The sequence below is a fragment of the Solanum pennellii genome, chromosome 4, assembly GCF_001406875.1.
Source record: "Solanum pennellii chromosome 4, SPENNV200".
Lineage (NCBI taxonomy): Eukaryota > Viridiplantae > Streptophyta > Magnoliopsida > Solanales > Solanaceae > Solanum > Solanum pennellii.
Window position 1 is genome coordinate 76,915,469 of NC_028640.1, and position 20,715 is coordinate 76,936,183.

Genomic DNA, 20,715 nt, shown 5'->3' on the forward strand with positions numbered 1-20,715 from the left:
AATCAGACCCGATTTTATGTTTATTCACTCTCCAGATCTCCTAAATTCTTCATAATTTTCCCTATTTAGCTTCATTTCTGCAAGATTTAATCATAATTGATACCGGAAATACTACCGCCGGCCGTATTTCTTTTTGACTTCGGTGTTGAATTCGGAGTTTTGAAGTCTAATGTATTGATCTGTTAAATTTGTGAGTTGTTGAATTGAAGAAAATGGCGGGGGCAAGTCAAGGAGGACCAAATATGGATCAATTTGAACATTTCTTTCGTAGAGCTGATTTGGATCAAGATGGGAGAATCAGTGGTGCCGAAGCCGTTGGTTTTTTGAAAGGATCTAACTTGCCTCAACCTGTTTTAGCTCAGGTACTTTAAATATCTCCCTTTTTTTCACTTGTTTTTGCACTTTTCGTTGTTATGTTAATGTTTCTAGTTGTGTTCGTGGTTGAATTGTGTATTGTATTGTATAGTATTGATCTCGAAGGGCGAAAAACAGTTCAATCAATTGTTAGAGGAATGTAAGTGAGCTTAAGGAGCATAATTGAATCAATAAAGTGTCAGAAGTTCAATATACTCGGTAATGTTGAAGAACATTTGTTAGCATGAATTAGAAGGGATTCAGTGATTCACATTAGTAAATACCAAACTGACTGCATTTAGATTGTAAAACAATGCGCAAACTATAATGAAGAATGGCGTCGCTGAATGGATTCTTAGTTGACATGATAAGAGTGGGATTACCATGAAGAATCATCTTAATACCTTTGGTAATGCCAGATACTGTGGAAGAGTTGATGTTCAGCTGGAAGAGAGGGAGAAGGAGGAGAATACGAAGGGATTGGAATGTGGTTCCGCTTGCTTTAATATGAGTTGTTTGGAGAGAGTGAAACATGAGAGCTTTTGAAGGAGTAGAGTGGAGTTCCTCTCAGTTGATGAGTAGTCTCCTTTCCTCATTTTCTTTTGGTGTAAACAGAAAGTTCCCAGCTGTATGACTGGGTGGAGTTTATAGAGAATCACATGTTGTAGATTCTTTACTTTTTGGTATACCCCTTGCATACAGCCAGTATGGCCTTGTTTATGAATGAAATTACTAATACTTTTACTTGAGCAAAAAAAAAAAAAGAAGAGATCAGATGAACTCTGATCTCCAATCACGTGCAGTGTCTTAAGGGGTTTCAAGATATTAGTTGTTCAAGAAGGTAAGAAGAATGAAGAGAGAGGTCGAGAATGGGAGAAGGAGAAGTAGAAGAGGAATAATTGAAGCAATTTTATTTCCAGATACTAATGGTTACCTCTTACATCACAGCTCTTGGTTACTTATACATCTATTTGGTTGTATCAGGGACACAATGAACTGATAAATGATTGTTAAAACCCACATGACTAACTAACTCTATAGAATATCCAGGTTCAAAAAGTAGGCCCTAAGAACTCTAACCTGGGTAGTAGCAATTTCCTTTGAAGAGTGATTGATTGGCATGAATAGAGGGTTTTCACAACCTGGTACCTGTGCTAGTGGGAGGTAGTAGGTACTAGTGGAATAGTTGAAATGCTGTGCGTGACACCACTATTATCTAAAAAGAAAAGCATTTTCACAATTGACACATTGGTGTTGGAGGTTCAAATAACTAGTAAGCTGCTTTGGGGTTGCTTTTTATACACATTGGATGAAGATTTATTTTGTGACTGCAAGTTGATATTTTGCCATTTTGAGTTGGATGGTTCCTTTGTTCTACTAGCATTCGAAGTCGGTGATGTAGGTTTCCATGACAAGGCACTGAAAGGAAGTTCAGCAACCTTGTCACCTCTTCTAAAAGTGTAGCAGCTGTTTATCTCCTTTGTAGGATGATCCTTGGTTCTGAGATACTCTTTTATTAATTACGTACCTCTGATCCACTGATCCTTTTTGATTTTGCTTCCAAGCTAAGATTGCAGTTTCAGACTTTTGTACTTGTGACTTCAGTTCATTAGCTTTCTTTATTTTGAAGTCTCCGTTTCTCATATTCCGTCTTATGCCATAGGTTTTTTGATGGGTAAGTATGCTTATGGTAGAGGTTCTTATTCATCATCTGTTTCTTTTGTTTTAAGAGACTAACTTTGATAAAATTTAGGTCATTATAAAAGTCAAATTGCTGACTGGCTACCATTGGAACGTCCTTAGAAGTTCATAAGTTGCTTTTATCATGTCGGACTTACTTAATATATGATATCAAACTGTCCTTCTGGAAAAGATTTGTGGCAGAAATTGGTTGCCATTCTTGATAAATCACCCCTACTTCTTGCCTGTGTGGGTTGCTTTTTTGTTTGTTAACCGTTTTCCAGGCATTCAATTATCGTATAATGGTCATATTTTCTGCAGTTGTTGTGTTTAGAATGGTAGGATATTCTTGACAAGAAGTTCTTACTAGGCATTAGAGAAAAGCTTCTTTTGTGTTGTGAATATGCAGATTTGTTTCTTTGACATACTTGCAGGAGGACTGGAAGTCTTATTTTGTTATCTCTGTATTTCTACAAAACATTAAGTTAATATGTTTAGTTTTTCCTCTTTTTATTAGGCTTTCCTGATATGTCTTTCTGTTCTGTATACCCCACTACGATAAGCTAGTTATGACTAGTTTCCTTTAAATATCTACGATTTCAAAACTCTTCTGAGGTAAATATAATTTGTTCAACTGTGCGTGCACATTGTGTATCTTTGTTTGCAGATATGGACACATGCTGACCAGAGCCGTACTGGGTATCTTAGCCGTCCGGAGTTTTATAATGCTCTTAAACTTGTAACAGTGGCACAGAGTAAACGAGAATTAACACCAGATATTGTGAAGGCAGCTTTATATGGTCCTGCTTCTGCTAAAATCCCTGCTCCACAGATTAACCTTGCAGCGGTTGCTTCTCCCCAATTAAATTCAGTTGGTGCAGCACCTGCACAACAGATGGGTGCTGGTGTACCAACAGCCTCTCAAAATCTTGGCATCAGAGGACAGCTACCTCATGCAACAGGTATGAACCAACAATATCTAACTTCTCAAGCCGGTCACTCTGTGAGGCCACCTATTCCTACTGCAGCTACTGCATCACGTCCGCAGCAATTTGTTGCTGGCATGAATTTCCCCAGGGGTGGTAGTTTTACAGGTCCTGGTCTTCCAAACTCGAACAGTTCAAATGACTATCTCGGGGGCAGACAAGCAGCAATATCCACTGTACCTACTATGCAGCCTCCTAATAGAGGAATGAGCCCTTTGGTTCCTCCAGTTACGCAAACTCTTCAGGGATCTCTTTCACTACCTTCCATGACAGAAGCTAATACAAAAGCTACTGGTAGTTCTGGTAATGGTTTTGCGTCGGACACAATGTTTGGTGGTGAAACCTTCTCTGCAAGCCAATCTGTACCAAAGAAGTCTTCGTCTACTCCAAACTTTTCTCTGATGAGTTCACCCACTTCTTCAGCTATGGTTCCAGTAACCACCGAGTCTCAAGCTTCAGCCAAGCCTGACCCTTTTGCTGCATTTAATACTCTTACAAGGCAATCTCCTGGGAATCAGCAGCCAGTAACCCCATCTGTGTCTAAACCTAATCAACAGGCTTCTGTTCAGAATATTTTGCCAGTGTCATCATCTGGAACTCCAGCGGGTTCTGTACCTCCTACTCCTGAGCAGCCACAAGTTCCTTGGCCAAAAATGACAAGAGCAGGAGTTCAGAAGTATGCAAAAGTGTTTATGGAGGTGGATTCAGATAGAGATGGAAAAATCTCCGGTCAACAAGCGCGGGATTTATTCTTGAACTGGAGACTGCCAAGAGGTAAATTATCATTTTTGCAGCCTTTAGTGTCTATTTTCTTGAGTGACAATTTTGCTATCGTCAGAATTATTTATTTCCTTTATCCTTTTCTTTTTAGTTATGCACTTTCAACAAATCTTACTCCACGACATAGCTCGAATAATAACGAGTACAATCTGGCGTGAGTCTGATTAACTCACCAGTCACCAGATTTCATCTTATAAATTCTACTATAGTCTACCATATCTGTATGTTATAGAACTGTGTTTGTAAGGGCACCCCCCTCACACCCGGAGCAAAGTGGGAAAGGGCCATTGTTGGGCTTCTGGGAAGTAGAGTCAAAGCGATGGTGTTTAACAATATAAAAAAAGTGAACTTCTCAAAGTTTGAAAGAGTTATTTTTCTTTTCTCTTTTGGACAAGCTTAAAATCTGAGAGAAGCCCCTATTTAAACTAATCCATGCAAATTTGAGGTTCAGAGATTCTTTTTTTGTGTTCAATCATTCTTTTTACTACTTGGTCATGTTTTATCGGAGGCACAATACAAATGTGAAGATCCTTATTCTTGGTTCATATGCTCTAAGTTGGATTGCTGCCACGATTTATTGGAGAGTTATCAGTCCAGAGATATTTTATTTTGATATCTCAGAACTGTTGGATTATTTTTCCAAATTATACATGTCATTTTGATTTTGATACTGAGTGTAAAAAGTTCTTTTGTTTTTTGAATTTTCTCTAACTTCAAGTTTTTGGACTTTGAATCCTGATCAAGCTACAAATCAACTTGCTATTTTTCGTTCTTGGACACTTATTTTTTAAGATTTGTACATTAATACTCCATACTCCTATAAAAAAACATGCCAAGCTTCAAACCATGTACCTACTTGTGTTATTTAGTGTCATTTGGAGTTTGTTTTACGTGTTTAATGTTCAGTAATATCATTCGTTGTCTCTGTCAGAGGTCTTGAAGCAGGTGTGGGACTTGGCTGATCAAGATAATGACAGCATGCTCTCTTTGAGGGAGTTCTGTGTAGCTCTGTATTTGATGGAACGATATAGGGAAGGCCGCTCTCTTCCATCTACATTACCGAATAGCGTTATGCTTGATGAGACTCTGCTGGCCCTAGCAGGTCCACCGACTGCTGCTTATGGAAGCACTGGCTGGGGTCCTGCTTCTGGTACTATCTAAACCGTATTTTAGCTGTTTTAAGTTTCGACCACTTTGTTGGTATACTGAAGTTGTTTCATCATTCTCTTTCTGCTTAGGCGTACGGCCTCCACAAGGGATGCCTGGTGTACAGCCAGTTGCACATCCTGGATTAAGACCTCCTATGCAGGGGGCATTACCTCAGTCTGACCGAGCGATGCAATTTAATCAGCAAAATGCTAGAGCACCATCAGTGAATAATTCTCATATGGACCAACTAAGTAATGGGGAGCAGAATATGTCGGAGTCAAAGGGAGAAGAAACAGCAGCAGAAGAGAATAAGGTATTATTTCCTTTATATTCTAGGTAATTGTCTCATCTGTCGGTTTTCTTGTAATAGGGTTACAGTAATCTTGAGTGCACCTACTGAGTAAAAGAATGATTTTGATTAGAATTGCCCCTCAACCTGGGTGAATTGTTAACCTCAAGACTCTCCCGGAGTAAATTCAGCTAGGTAGTGATTGTGTGCAGTTTAATGCGGATAATGATTCCTCAATAAAATTAAATCAAGCTATTGACGATAGTGCAGCCTCTCCTAGCTTCCCCTGTCCAGAAACTTAATGTGTCTAACAACTACTGTTAGGCTGTTTCAGTGCCATACCATCTGATACTTTTTCAAGATTCAATTGATTAGAATGTTACGAACATAGTCTAGACATATTCAGGTTAAGAGCTGTCTGTGTGTTGAATTCTAGCACTCTATTCTACTTCACGAATATCGTTGACGTAGTAAACCTAATTCCTTTGTTTGATAAGGATGAAAGCAAGGACAAGATGCTTCTGGATTCTAAGGAGAAACTTGAATTCTACCGCACAAAAATGCAGGATCTTGTGAGTAGTTGCCGCCTTCAATGTACAGCAATGTTGCATTATTATTGTTTCGAGTTGCTTTTTCTCAACTATCACCTGCTCTTTATGTTATATTTATCTCTTCATTTTTTTCCCTACCTCATCCATTTTCTTTATTTATTGGGCTTTCCTCCAGGTTTTGTACAAAAGTAGGTGTGATAACCGACTTAATGAAATCACTGAAAGGGCATTGGCTGATAAACGTGAGGTACAATTCAGTCCATTGATCTCTCTCTCTCTCTCTCTCTCTCTCTTTGAAGTTCATAATTTGTTTGGTTTCAGTTTCTCCCTTCTTATGCACTTTGTCAATTGATGAGTTATTTTAGGCCGAGCTTCTTGGCAAAAAATATGAAGAGAAGTACAAGCAAGTTGCAGAAATTGCTTCTAAACTGACAATTGAAGAAGCATCATTTCGTGATACTCAAGTAAGACTTTGCTCCATATATTCTTTCAAATGTGTACTATAGTTATGTATCCCAGCTCCTTCACAAATCGAAAGATTTGAGTTTACTGCTGCAAGATGCTATACACATAAGAATAAACCATTCCTCACTGCATCTCTATGATTAAACGCCTTCTCGGCTTCTTCTAGTGTTCCAATTCTTTAATTGTTTAGCTGGCTTGTTTATAGCATTTTCTAGCTTGTCATTTGTTTTATTCTTTTCCTAGTCTTTAGTGCTCGTTGACTTGTTGGAGCATATTAGTTTATATTCTTGAGATAAAAGGAAAAAATTCCCTTATTCAGGAGAGAAAGCTGGAGTTGCAACAGGCAATCACTAAAATGGAACAAGGTGGCAGCACTGATGGTATTCTTCAGGTGAAGATGACAGACCTTATTACTTTGGTTACTCGAGTAAACTGTTGGGAAGTATGTGTTTCCATAGGAACTTATGCTATGTTTCGTTCACTGTTGGTTGTCCAGGTCCGTGCTGATCGCATACAACATGATCTTGAGGAGCTACTAAAGGCCTTGGTGGATCGTTGCAAGAAACACGAGCTTAATATGAAGTCAACTGCGTTAATTGAACTTCCCCCTGGTGAGTTTTTTTCCCCTTGTTTTTCTACGTCTTGACAGCTTGTTCTCTGTTTGTTTTGTTTTTCTTGCTCCTATTGAGTCTCTTATGAACTCTGGACATCCTACCCTGGTTAAGAAGTCAACTCTACTAATTTCATCTGCATATGGGCATAATGTCATATCAGTTCTTGAGGTCCTATGTTTTCTGTGTTTGCTACTCAGATAATACAATTGGAACTTATTCTTGCTCAATTCTTGCAGTTATTTATTGAAAATTGAATATTTTTCAATGGGTTTTGAATTTATTGTGTTGATGTTGTTTATAAAAAAAAAATAGGAAACTCGAAGAAAGTTGGCAACTTTTCAATTTGTTGCATCACATTTGTTTATTATGTTTTCCATCTAACTTTTTTGGTCTGAAATGGTCTTCTCCTTTTCAAGGCTGGCAACCTGGAATTCCGGAGATATCAGCTGTTTGGGATGAAGATTGGGATAAATTTGAAGATGAAGGTTTGCTTTCTTGAATATATTCCCTCCCTCTTTTCCCGTTCTTCATCGGTTGTCTTTCTGGCACCATATAAGTTGCATAGTGTTTGACGTATGTGCATCCCTATATCACTTCTGCAGGATTTTCTTTTGATGTAGCTGTGCCTGCAAATTCCAAATCCACATCTGTTCAGAAGGAAAGTTCTCCGACTCATCGCGAATCCTCTGATTCTATGTCAAATGCTGATGCCAAGTCAGAAAACCATTCCGCTAAAGGAAACAACAGTACTGTTGAGACTGATTTGATGTATATGCATAGCGACGAAGAGTCAAAAAGTCCACAGGGAAGTCCACGAGAAGGAACAGCATTTGATAGTCCATCTGGTGAATACTCTGATAACCATTTCGGCAAGAGCTTTAAAACGGACTCTGAAACTGATAGGTATAATTTGGCTATTACGTGCAATATTTTCCATCTGTATTTGTCCATTTCTACTAGTTCCAAATTTTCATAGTTATGAAGCTTTCAGAATTTTCATGTCAAACGTCTGTTTAAATCTAGGAGGGTATGCGTGATGCATGTTTCACTTTTTCTGAATCGTTTTGACCAGTGTCTTTGACCACTGCTCACTAGTGTCTTCATGCATCCTTAGTATGTCTTGCGTCTGTCTCATTAGTTTATAAATAAATTAAAACAGAATATAGCATCTTATGTTCTGAATAGTAAAGCTGAAATGTAGTGTTAATTATACCTTTATTAAGATTTGTGATCAGTCTTACTCCATTCTGGTTTTGAATGTTAAATAAAGCTCCTTATTTTATCTCCATAATATCTACTAATTCAGCGCGTTGCCCTTAAAACGAAGTCCACCAAAAGCAGAGGCTGCCCACCCACAGTAAAAGAACAAAATCATCCCATGCTTCTCTCATCCTTGCATCATCGAAGTCCCTTTCTTGTCCCCTTTCCCCACCCGTCCCCTGCTCCCTTGTATTTCTTTGGAATAAGAGAGAAAAAAAATCATTGTCTTTCCTGGCTGAAACATCTCATCTTGACCTCAAATCCTTCATGGTAAGTATTTTGAGTTAGTAACCAGAGCAAGATAGTAGCGAGGATACTGGAGTAGTTGCCATACGGTTATGCCAATGAAAGGGGATTGTCACAGTGAGTACAATTTGATGACTAGGACTTCGTACCCATAATTTTGTTGCTCTAATCCACTGATGGAACTTCTTTTGTTTCATTGAACTTTTGCCTCTCAGTTAGTTTTATAAGCAAAAAGGGCCTCGTAAGTTTAAACTAGATATAGCTTCTTTTGGTACTAAAATCTTAAAGTAGCTAATATGATCAGCATAAACCTTGGGGGAAATATGTGCAAGTACCTTGAGCTTTTGTATTAACTCTTTGACTTTTGAAGAAATTTCTAAATTGATCAGGGGAAGGGGAAAAAGAAAATCATGACTTACGGTAGGGAAATGCTCAAGTATGCTATAGTGACCCATATATCTCTAAAATGCATGTTGTTCCTTGTCTCATTAAAAGGTAGAAAAATGCTCAAGCTTTTGCAGTAGACAGATAATTGGCAATTTGCCTTCTGTTTAAGAGCTGCTTTTCAAGGCTTGGCGAATATTTTCCATTAAGGTAATTACTAAGGAGAAACTTGAATAGGTGGGTGGGGGATAAACAACCATTTGTTTGTACTGGTATTTTATACACGAATTTTAGCTCTTTGATTGGATTGATGTATATCAAATGGTGAAATTACCTACTAGCACAAACATGTTTCTTCAGTGCCCTCATTGAGTCATGTCCCACAAGCTTTTATTTTAAGTCTTTCTGTGTGTCCTTGATCTTGTCTGACATGCCGTCTCTAAACTTGTGGCAGAGGTTATAGCTAGCTTTGCATCATTCTTATTCATGTCCTTTTCTTCTTCCTTATCATTGGGTTAACAGATTTGATGAACCTGGCTGGGGTACGTTTGACAATAATGATGATGTGGATTCTGTTTGGGGCTTCAGTGCTAAGGTGAGTAGGCAAAGGCCTTAATCAGATATAGTTTTGTTCAATGTTATTAGATGTCACATGTCTTGTCATTTTGCAAATATGTGCAAGTGCTGACTATTCCACTTAACAACTAATCTGCTGTATAAGTAATCTGAGACAAAATGTTGGCAAGCGGTAATGCTCCTTCCTTTTTCCATTCCTATATGTAGTTTGATAATTTTGATTTTGAGAAAGTAACAACTTGTATTCTATTTCCAAAGAATCAGAAACCTGTCACAACAAGTTACTGGTTTCCTAATTAAAATTGAGGTTGAGTATCAGGAAGATTTTCAACCCTTCAACAAAAATTACAAAGAGCTTAAGACATCTCTAACTGATTCTGGATCTTCCATATACTCCTGTTTACACCAAAAATGAAACAACACTAAAAAATTCATCTTCATCTAGTATGTGAAATAACATCTTCTTCTTAATAAAACAAGATATCCTAGTTCATATTTTATACGGAAACATTTTCTATCGTTTCCCTTTATTATTTGCTTATTTATGAGTTTCCGATGTTGCATGTGTATCTTGGTCGCCCAATTAACATAATTCCTGCTTTCACCCTTGTACACACCCAATAATGATCTCAATTGCACAGTTGGATTTTGCTTTTTGATACTCCCATCTATTGATGATGATGGAATGCTAGATTGCTCTGTTGCAGTCTCCCTGTACATTGACTAATAATATCCTGCAGGAGTCGGATCATGTGAAGCATGGAGAGAAACATTTCTTTGACTCAACTGATTTCGGTGCAAGTCCAACAAGGACAGAGTCTCCTGGGGCTGAAAGTAGATACCAGAAGAATAGCCCATTTACCTTTGAGGATTCAGTTCCTGGCTCACCACTTTCAAGAGCGGGAACTTCTCCTAGATATAGTGTAGGATCGAGAGATCCTTTCTTTGACAGTTTCTCAAGGTATGATTCCTTCAGTACAAATGATCGTGCATCTTCCCCACGAAAGGAGACACTCGCGAGGTTCGACTCCATAAATAGTGCCAGTGGTTTTGATCATAGTCGAGGATACTCATTTGATGACGCAGACCCATTTGGATCCAGTGGACCATTTAAGGTCTCATCTGAGAGTCAAAACACCAAGAAAAGTTCTGATCATTGGAGTTCGTTCTAGTTTGTGTTATATTTGATTGCCATTGGGCCATTGTTCCTCGGCGTTTTCCATGCCATCTATTTGCACGTGTGTGTTGTATAGCCTAGAAGGACGATAAGATACAGTTTATATTGGTTTTCCAAATGTTTGAAGAATCCCAGTGGTCTTCATGACAGAAAAATCCATTTTTCCAGGGTCAAGTTATTTTAGTCATGTTTTTTCTGCTTAGAGAGAAAAGAGAGGGAAAATGAGAAAGGGAAAGGGTTGGGTTTTGTAATTCATTTTTTGCTATGTACTGTTCGAGAACTGCAATATGTTTGTATCACAGTTTTTTTCGTTTGATATACTTGATTGTATCAAATGGTTTGCCACTCGCAATAAATTTTTTCTAGTGCTGATCGGTAGTTGAAGACTCGTGAATTGTGTTTGAAATGTATAATTTCACTAGCTATCCGATGTCTATTCGTTTCAGACTGGGATTTACAAGCTATTAATAACCTTTGAGCACATAATACAACAAAATTAAACGATTCCCACCCCCATCCCTTCAAAATGTTCAATTATATGTAGCGACAGTTTCAAAAATAGGCAAAACATAGTAGAATACATGAAAAATATGATAATGAATGGCTTGAAGATAATGTTTCCTTGAATTTTGTGACTCACATTATTGAAATGCAAACTACTACTAGATCACATTTTTTTGAAATGCAACCAATGTATATGTTATAACTTTTGGAATCGTATTATCAAATTTGAAACTTATACTTAATCAAAACACACAAGACATTCAATAATAAAAATAAAAATAGTTTTGACTTTTTTTATGTTTGTGTCTTTATATTTCTTTTTATGCTTTTATTTAAAATAAAAATATATATAATTTGAGGAAAAAAAGACCTCCTAAATTAAAAAATGCCCCTGTTATTTGTTTGTTAAAATAAAAATAAGGTTATTTTAGGATTATGGTCCCGAAGCATAATAAGCATAAGTAAAATGTACTTTATTACCTTTTTGAAATATAAAAGTTTATATAGTATCTTCAGCTGAAGTCAATACTTCTCAGGCGGCTGCCACTAATTCCCCTCGCTCCCTCTCTTTCTCCGGCCAACTCCGGTAGTAATTTCCTCTCTGTATCTCTCTATGTTTGTCTCAGTTATAGGTTTTTTTAATTGTTTGATTAAATATTGATAGGTTAGGTTTGGGTAAATTGGAGATGGACGTTATAATTAAAAAGTATCAGCAGAAATTCAGGAAAGTGAAGGAAGAGATGGAGAAGTGGAATGAGCTACAATCTCGATTATTATCTCAATTCAACAATGCTTCTTCCATCATTCAGAGGTTACAGGTACTTTCCCCAGTTTTTTACCCATATTCCAATGGCTCGAAATCAGTGGCTGAGTCCGGATTTTCAAAATCAATATACCGGATTCAATATCTATAAATATGGACGGCTTTTGACATAGCTCATAAAAGAATACATTTTTATGCAGATTCTTCAGGATTCTAAGAACTATGGTGCTTTGACATGTGTTAAAGGCATTCAGGAAGCTGTCTTGCTGAAACAGATGAATTCTCTACAAACTATCTTGCTTACAATGAATGAAACTATGTAGGTCTTTCTAGTCCATGGTACTAAGTTATGTCAATCCAAACTAATCCTTTTTCCATTTGGGAGCATTTTAATACCAAAAAATTGAAACAGGTATGTCATGTTAAGTAGTGCTTATCTTTAAATAGTGATTCTCAAGTCTCTAACTAGAATAAATTAACTACTGGAAAACACAATCTTTTGTCATTTTTATAACTCAAAATATTGTTGTTTGACCTTTTTATATATGTTTCAGCTTTGTTAAAAGCAAAAAGCGTAAAAAAGCTCTATGGTCATTTGGAGCTTTAAGCACAAAGAGAAAATAAAACGTGGGTTTAGTAAAAAAGAAGGTGCAAATGGAGATAAAATACATGTATGGTTAGTTCAAGTCTAATAATTATAAACATGAAAAACAAATATATGGATAGTGAAATTGAATATTTTGTAATGATAAAGTGATATACCACTTCTTAAGTGTCACCTCTTCAGGAAACACTCATTTGCTAGACAAAATTTGTATTAGAGCCTTGATGGCAGGCACTGAAGTAGACATTAAGTGAGGAGAGGCGCTCAACATTATTTGAGCCTCGCTTCAGGGTTTAAGCACGGCTTTGATAACACTGATTTGTTCTTTGTTCTTCTTTCTTGTATTTGATTATGCTAGTTAATGTTACTCCTTCGTAATGTTTTATAGCAGTAATTGAGTAGCTTCTGCAGTTGTTTGTAAGTTAACTTCTTTGAGCTAGAAGTTGCTTTATCAACTAAGAGGGTTATTTTTTTCCCTCTTTATGTTTGGTTCAAAATCTAGGGAAAAGTTTCATGCGGTTGTGTTGTCGCTTGATAAGATGGTTCGTGATGGTAGACAGCTCATAAAAGGGGGATCCGTTCAGAAGAATGTGAAACAGCTACAGCAACACGTCGGGATGAAGCCTAGCATTGCTGATTGCTTGGACGGGCTACAACTTCTTTATGAGATGCACCAATCAGAGTATGCATAACGAAGAACATATATATTTTTCCTGTTTCTCTTTTCCTGCCTTGTTTGTCTTAAATGAGAAAATTTGTTGTCTTTTAGTACTAGCAAATTTCATCTTTGAGCCTTTATTAGGCATGAATATGTTGTTTTCCAAGTAAATTTTCTACTCTTTTTTTCCCCTTCTTTCTATCTTTGCCTTTTCTTTGTGATAGATGTACTTTGATCTTTCTTCCTAATAATTTGATAATCATATAATTATCCATAAAATAAAGCCAGATAATCATGCAATCCGCCATCACCTTCTTAGTATCACAAGTTCACTTGCTCAATCAGGAGCTTTTTCTTGTTACTATGATAATGATTTGGTTGATCTATTTACTATGACAGGGTAAGATGAAGAAACTTTCTGTTTGGAATCAAGTTTACCTCTTTCTTCTCTTTCTCCTCCAGGACCTCCTCACCTCCAATGAATTTCATATAATCATTCTTCACTGTTGGAACTATTTCTAATCCTTGCATTATTTGTGATATTGCATCAAACTTATGTTACTAATTCCCCCAGTACTTTTTTCAGGTACCGTCTGAAATTGTCGGTCATATCAGCAATTTCAGCATTTGCTTTACAGCCTAGGTATGATGTGACAGTTTTTGCCATTTATTTCTTCTCTAGATCTCACTGGCAGAGGTTGAGGGATAGGTTGTGATTTAGTTGTCCTCTGTCAATTTGCTTGGTTCCCCAAGAAAAATGTTTAGGTAATCCTAACTGATGAAAATAAAGACCTTAGCTCCTATCCAGTGATACCATTTTTTATTTCAAGTGTAATTTAACTATTAAATAGGCCTCACATCAAGGTAAGAAGTTATAATGCAGCATAATAATTTCTTCATTTGAATCAATGCTCTAATGGTATGCAGACTGCAGGCCTCAGTAATTTCTAAACGTTTCATGAATTATTCTCTACAGTTTTATGGCTGTATTGGTTTTCAAGCTTTGATCTACACACAATTTTTCTGTTCTTTCAAAGGCTATCATTTTATGTCAGTATTTTTCGTATGAGTACTTCCTAGAAAAGGAACAAAATAGTCAAGAATATGCAGAACTACTTTAAATAGGCACTTTTAGTTTTTAATAGAGTGTTGATAGGGATATTCAGGGTTTTCATTAGGTTCCGTCTCTCTCTCTAAACATTTATGCACATATTGTAACTCGACTATCTTGCAGTGCAACTGATGATTTAGCTGCACTTCAGCAACTGTTGGATGATCAGCCTAACATCCCCAAAGAGGAAGGTGAGTGAACGTAGTAAAGGAAATCAAGTGACTTGTTAATTGATATGGCATATGATGTGAGTTTGAATCTGTGCAAATCCCATTGTTAACGAAACTGGTGTAAGTATGAATCCAACCATCTATCAGACAGTTCATCAATATAAGGCTGCAGTTATTCTTTCCTGTGAAATAAACATGTTGTCAGAACAAACTGTTATACCATGGCACATTTATGAAGAGAAGAATTCAAAATGTATTTTGGTTTTGTCAACAGTTTGGTGTGGTGATTACAAAGTTCGATTTCTTTGAGAAAGGAAAGAAACACCTTTGTATTAGAGGTACCAGCAGTGAGTATGCATTTGTCTGACATGAGTCGATAATTTTCTCAGACATGAGTATGTGGCAACCTAAAATAGAAGGCAGACGTTCTTTTGTTGTGGCCTGAAATAAAGATATGGATGTTGACTTGCTAATGCATGGAGAGATCTATTATGGAAGAAAAGAGAAGACCTGGATATTGCCCCTTACTCCTGGATTACCTGATCTCTAGGCTTACAGTCAACTTAGAAGGCTCAGGAGTTAACTTAAGAGATAGTAAATATTACAACTGTATCAAATCTATGAATTTTAACACTTTCAATCTCAGATATTTAGATTCTGTGATTCCTCCACTTCCCTTTGCTGATTAGGTATTTAGGCAGCTGTTACTCACCGTAATATTTCTTGAGTTACTGATGTTGTGTAACTTTGTTTAATCATCTCATCAAGTTATCTAAGTCCTGTAAGTTAAAGCTCCTAGGAAATATACTAGGTGAGAGCAACCATATTGAGCCTCTTAACCATGTTTTTTTGCTTGTAGCTACACTTAAACTTTATGCAGTAAGGTCTTGCTAGCTTGAATCGAGTTTCAGTTGTGTTAAAAAAGAAGCTTGTAAAGCATTGTTTTAACTGCCCACCTTACTTGTTATTGAACCCCAATTTCGACATTCTAATTGCTTCTCTTCTGCAGTTCAAGTCATTTTTGAAATCATATTTGCTGAAGAGATAGCTTGATGTCTACTAAGCATGGATCCTTGGACTGATGAAGTGCTTTTGGAACTTGCAATGTGTTTTAAGTTAAGGAAGACTTCAGTTCTGGCTAAAGAGCAGGAAATATCTTGCACTTGGGTGCTACATTGCTCGAACTCTTCAAGTGTATGTGTCGGATTTTCCAAAAACTAGTGTATTTTTAGAGGATCCGCCATGGGTGTGACGACATTTTTGGAGAATCCGAGCAACATCGCTTTGGTGAAGCAGAGAATTATCTTGATTGATCACTGTAGATGGAAGGTTTTGGACCTTGGAAATGGAAGAGATGACTTTAAGTGTTGTGTATACTCAGTTTCATGTATTTACATGTCTGCAACTTTGTATAAACAACCTTTTGTTTTATTTTTCCTTAGTCAGTAGCATGGTTTTGATTAAACAGCTAAATCCAATAATACAATTTAACACAAATTCTTCCTAATGTCTAATTGATATTTCCGTAAACTCTATCTTGACCTTCATCCCATATTTGGGGTTGTAAGTACTGGGGGAACAAAGACCCAAGTCAAATTCAATAGACCACACATATATTATAATATGTGTGTGTTTTACTACTGTTTATGTCGTTCTATTTAAGCTATATAATCGAAAGAAATAAGAGGTGAAGACTCTTTTATTTTATTTATACTCTGTGCAATAAGATAATTAAATTGTCATTATCAAATGTTGCTAAAAATTGATACTGTAGGTTGAAGAAGAAATTTATGTTAGGACACTGAAAAGAAACAGAAACATAAAGTGCATGTATTTGGAAAAAAGAGGAAATGCATTCACACATATAGGAAAAAAATTGATAGGAGAAAACAGTGAGAAGCACAAACAAAGAAAATTATTACACCAAAAAGGTCTCAATTTGATCAAATTCAGTCTCCTATGTTTATTTTGTTCTCTTTGTACCTTCTTTTTTTCTTCTCCAATAATTTAAGATAAATTAGAAAATTACTAAAAGCAGTAGTCTAAAAGGTGCACTTATTTTTACTTAACAAATTCAGGTTTTTTTTTTGTACACCACCAAAATTATAATCCTAATTAATTGATATTATAGATCTTATACATAATGAACTCAATTTTACTTTACAAATTAATTAAATTATCAATCTAATGAATTTAAATTCGTAATACTACTGTATACAGAAAAGAATATACTATTAAAATTTAGTAAATATTGTTCATATAGAAAATAACAAAACTTTTCTGAAGTTTTTGAGAAAAAAAAATTGTGTTCCTCATTAGTCAACCAAGTTTTTTTCTGAGTCAACTCAACAATTTTAAGTACATTAAAATATCACCCAACTGCATATTAGAAAATCATAATTTGTAAGTTTCCACTTTGTTTGTATTCATCTAAACCCCTGCTGCCAGCTCCTTTTCCTTCCTTTCTTCTTCCTCACCCCCAAACCAACCACAATCCATGGCCCCATTCAAACCCTAATTCAAGATTCATGGAAGAAATTGAATTGTGTTTAATTTCATCCTTGGGTTTTGTTTGAGAATTGATTTCATAAATTCCCTTTGAGTCTTGTGAGCTGACTAACACAGTCTTTTTTTCATAAAGGTATGAACTTTTTCAGCTGACTTGTGAAAAGTTCAATTCTTTTCTAGTTTTCTTACAACCCCAAGTAGAAGTTTTTTTTTACTCTTTTTTTTTTTTGCTAGTTGAAATTGGGGTTCAAATGGTGTTGGTTTATATTGACTTTAGTGATTGAACTTTGATCAGGGAATTATTAGCTTTCCTGTTGGTCATTTATTTGGATCACTGTAATTGTGATCTTTGTTTGAAAAAGTACTAGTTGTAATTTCTCTTGTTGTTTTGTTCTGTTCACATTTTCAATGATGGAATTTTGTAGATACAGAAAGCATGATTTTGGTGTATATCAGCAAAGAAGAATAACGACAACAAGTGAATAGAAGTGAAATGCCAATGGCTTGATAAATAATCAAAGCTTGGATAAAAGAATTCTTTAAGTGGACAATCACTTAGGATTGTGTATAGCATCCTATGAAGTTTCTTTTAGATTTTGGATTATCTTCTCTTCCCAATTTTTTTGTTTTCTTTGTTGGTGTTATGCGGTGTTGCTTTTAACTCGATAATATAACTCTACAAAAATGGATAAGCGACATAGTGCTTCACTAATTTAGATTTGCTTTCTCAATGATATAATGGCAGCTGTAGTATTTCATATCAATGGTAGCGAACTCTTGCTCAAGAGGTCGGTTTATGCATAGCGTGTCATTTGTTTGAGATTCTGTGTCGGGATCTAAAGTTATGTTAGATGCTTTGACAGGTACAAAGCTTTAATGGCTGAAAGCTGGGATGGGAATCATGATCCTGGTAGCCCATCTGAGGAGAGTTACCATCTCGAGAGACTGCACATAGAACCAATTTATGATGCATTCATATGCCCTTTGACAAAACAAGTAATGCAGGATCCTGTTACTCTGGAAAATGGCATGACTTTTGAGAGGGAAGCTATTGAGAAATGGTTCAAGGAGTGTAGGGATAGTGGAAGAAAGCCTGTTTGCCCTTTAACACATAGAGATCTGAAAAGCACAGAGCTGAATCCAAGTATAGCTCTACGAAATACCATTGAAGAATGGAATGCAAGGAATGAAGCTGCACAAATTGATATGGCTCGCAGATCATTATCTATGGGTAGTGCGGAGGGTGATATTATGCAGGCTTTAAAGTTTGTTCAGCACCTTTGCCAAAAAAGTCGCGCCAACAAACATGTTATCCGGAATGCAGATCTCATACCCATGATTGTAGACATGTTAAAAATCAGTAGCCGCAGAGTTCGATGTAAAGCTCTTGAAACGCTTCTAGTTGTGGTAGAGGACGATGATGACAATAAGGTTGTAGAACTTCGGTAAAATAATATTTATGTTGTTACCAAAGTCTGTTTTATGATGTTGATTATTCCTACTGTTTATGTTTTCCCTGATTAATTTTTTCTCCTTCATTATATGCCCTGCTCCTTTCTTGCAGGAAACAATGGCTGAGGGCGACAATGTACGCACAATAGTCAAATTCTTATCAAATGAACAATCCAAAGAAAGAGAGGCAGCCATTTCTTTGTTGTATGAGCTATCCAAATCTAAAAATTTGTGCGGAAAGATCGGTTCAGTTAATGGGGCCATTCTGATTCTGGTTGGGATGGCCAGCAGCAAATCTGAGAATCTTGTGACTGTTGAAAAGGCTGAGAATACTCTGGAGAATCTGGAAAAGTGTGAGATTAATGTAAAACAAATGGCAGAAAATGGCCGGCTGCAACCCCTATTAACTCTACTACTTGAAGGTACTTTACCTGATGTCTGAGTGTCCATCTCTTGACCCTCTTTGTATTACTTTAAATATTTATTCCAATTGATTGTTAAATGAAATGGAGCATGGGCCTAAGACAACCCCAAAAGTTATGTGGGATTTCCTTCATGGGCAGGGTAGGATGTACGCAAACCTTACACTCAAATAAACTCCTTTTGTCTTAGGCAACATATTTTACCGTTTCTTATGATTCTAGTAGGTATTGTACTCCATACACAATTAGGGATTTTGATGATGTGGGAGTGTGTAGAAGTTCTTTACTTCAAAGCATGTCTAAACCGCGTTTAGTAGTTTTTGATAGGAAATAAACGGAGAGTTTACCCTAGAATTTCTAGACAGAATATGAAAGCCAAAAGGCAAAATATCATTAAGAATAATGGTTGAATGTATTAGAAAGCTGAAATACAGCTCTATTTATAGGAAAAAGGACTTTTAACAATCCTCATCATAATAATCTAGAATTCCTAATAACTGTGAATCAGGAAACTGATTAAAGGAACTAAAAAATAACATTTTAAAACAAGGGAGCAATCAATTGATAAGTTACCTAAAATTAATATGACCTAACTGATACCCCACCCCTATATGACTGCTACATAACTCACCACGTAGCAGCTTGTTACAATAACAATGAACTATTAAAATGACTTTGTGGAGTGTTTCATGAAAGTTTCTATCTTCATTTCTGCATCAGCTATCCTTGGGTGGGAAAAAAACCTCATCTCATGTTTGGACACTGTCGATCAATAAGATTGTCCATGCAATCCTACATCCTTTCTTCCTTTACCTTTGCCCTTCCAGTTGAAGTTTCTTCATGTGCAACTCTTTAAGTTGCATTGCTTCCCCTCCTTGTCGTAATTCACTTCCTTATGTAGCTTCCCTTTCCTTTTCCCTGGTAATTGAAGTTCTTTGCATGTGCAGCTCTCTTAGTTTGCATCGATTCCCTTTGTTGTAAATTCGTAATCACTTCCTTATCTAGCATACAAGTTGATTCTAAATTATCATGTGCTTCAAGTGCATACTTTTCCTCTGAAGTTATGTGATGAATCATGGCATGATAGCGATGAATTGCTTGATATTCATGAATATTTTCTAACGAAATCAGATCTGAGTTTCCATTCTGTAATAGACGAAGTCTTGACTTTCAAAACCTTAGTAGTTAAAAAGTCAGGTAGTCGGGGTGTACCTGATGACTGTTGCTAGTCCCTCGCCCGTCCTAGTAGGCCCGTTGGTGAAAATTTGATATTTTTTGGAACTCTTCTTAAACACATGGTAGTTATTGTTTTTCTCATCATCATTCTGTAGAGCCATAGAAACCGTCATAGATTAGAGGAGATCCCTAACTATGGAACATGCTCCTATTTTTCATCATCAGACTTTAGTTATAACTTTTTTTCCTGGAATACTTGCCTTGCGTCTGAAATTTCATAGCAACTATCATGATTATTGTGTAGGACTTTTTCTTCCTCATTCATGAACTTATCAATTATTACAATATTCATTAAAGTTCTCTTTAATTTCGTCCAACTCTTTCTCTAACAGCGTAGACTGTCTCGATTACACCTCTTTCTTTTTGACGTGTTTTTTTGAGGGTGTCATATCTGACTGTATGGTCTTGATTATACAAATAGCACAAGATTGCCACTTTCTACTCACTCCCTCTCTCACGCCCACGGAAAAGAGGACATGCAGGGGTAGAAAGAGAGAGTTCCTTATCAAGAGTGTAATTAGTAGTTTTTAGACTACTTAGCAACTCCCTAATAGGATAGGTTAGCATGATTCCTTTTATGTACAAGATCTTTTCTTTAAGCACTTACTAAGGAATCATTTGGTAAGAGATCTAGTAGTGAAGGCTTATCACTTTATTTCTCATAAACTAGCTGGAACTTCAACATGTACATGGGGGAACTTGCTCACAGACGTGTGTGTATCTAGTTTTGTGTGTTTAGTGACTTTTTTGTTGGTTGGAGCTGCGGGGTGGGTGGG

At 36.5% G+C, this 20,715-nt stretch overlaps 3 protein-coding genes across 5 annotated transcripts in view; all 3 read left to right on the forward strand.

Moving 5' to 3' along the window:
* Positions 1-212: 212 nt before the first annotated feature.
* Positions 213-10,895, forward strand: LOC107017792 (epidermal growth factor receptor substrate 15-like 1). The gene is made up of 13 exons (XM_015218055.2): positions 213-362; positions 2,702-3,794; positions 4,732-4,950; positions 5,039-5,262; positions 5,736-5,810; positions 5,965-6,036; positions 6,155-6,253; positions 6,574-6,645; positions 6,751-6,865; positions 7,285-7,353; positions 7,471-7,771; positions 9,281-9,353; positions 10,075-10,895. The coding sequence occupies exons 1-13, from the start codon at positions 213-215 to the stop codon at positions 10,504-10,506; spliced, it is 2,994 nt and encodes a 997-aa protein (XP_015073541.1). The 3' UTR covers positions 10,507-10,895.
* Positions 10,896-11,484: 589 nt separating this feature from the next.
* Positions 11,485-15,851, forward strand: LOC107015841 (uncharacterized protein At5g43822). 2 transcript variants are annotated; one of them, XM_015216256.2, is made up of 7 exons: positions 11,485-11,601; positions 11,680-11,833; positions 11,979-12,097; positions 12,885-13,064; positions 13,627-13,683; positions 14,275-14,342; positions 15,331-15,851. In XM_015216256.2, the coding sequence occupies exons 2-7, from the start codon at positions 11,702-11,704 to the stop codon at positions 15,372-15,374; spliced, it is 600 nt and encodes a 199-aa protein (XP_015071742.1). In that variant the 5' UTR covers positions 11,485-11,601; positions 11,680-11,701; the 3' UTR covers positions 15,375-15,851. The 2 variants fall into 2 exon arrangements, with proteins under 2 accessions (XP_015071742.1, XP_015071743.1); XM_015216257.2 differs by having other exon boundaries at positions 11,498-11,601; positions 11,685-11,833.
* Positions 15,852-16,705: 854 nt separating this feature from the next.
* Positions 16,706-20,715, forward strand: part of LOC107018115 (U-box domain-containing protein 44) — a 6,821-nt gene continuing 2,811 nt past the window's right edge. The window contains exons 1-3 of one of the 2 annotated variants that reach the window (XM_027916481.1): positions 16,706-16,962; positions 17,681-18,260; positions 18,394-18,703. In XM_027916481.1, the coding sequence (XP_027772282.1) occupies positions 17,706-18,260; positions 18,394-18,703 (865 nt within the window). In that variant the 5' untranslated portion in view covers positions 16,706-16,962; positions 17,681-17,705. The remainder of the gene's footprint in view (positions 16,963-17,680; positions 18,261-18,393; positions 18,704-20,715) is intronic. The other variant, XM_015218500.2, reaches the window with a different exon arrangement.

Excerpts from the sequence above, each read along its gene's own strand:
- LOC107017792 (XM_015218055.2), top strand. The coding sequence starts at position 213 with ATGGCGGGGGCAAGTCAAGGAGGACCAAATATGGATCAATTTGAACAT. Across the intron at positions 7,772-9,280 it reads ACGGACTCTGAAACTGATAG|ATTTGATGAACCTGGCTGGG; the intron begins GTATAATTTGGC and ends TTGGGTTAACAG. Across the intron at positions 9,354-10,074 it reads TTTGGGGCTTCAGTGCTAAG|GAGTCGGATCATGTGAAGCA; the intron begins GTGAGTAGGCAA and ends AATATCCTGCAG.
- LOC107015841 (XM_015216256.2), top strand. The coding sequence starts at position 11,702 with ATGGACGTTATAATTAAAAAGTATCAGCAGAAATTCAGGAAAGTGAAG. Across the intron at positions 13,065-13,626 it reads TATGAGATGCACCAATCAGA|GTACCGTCTGAAATTGTCGG; the intron begins GTATGCATAACG and ends TACTTTTTTCAG. Across the intron at positions 14,343-15,330 it reads TAACATCCCCAAAGAGGAAG|TTCAAGTCATTTTTGAAATC; the intron begins GTGAGTGAACGT and ends TCTCTTCTGCAG.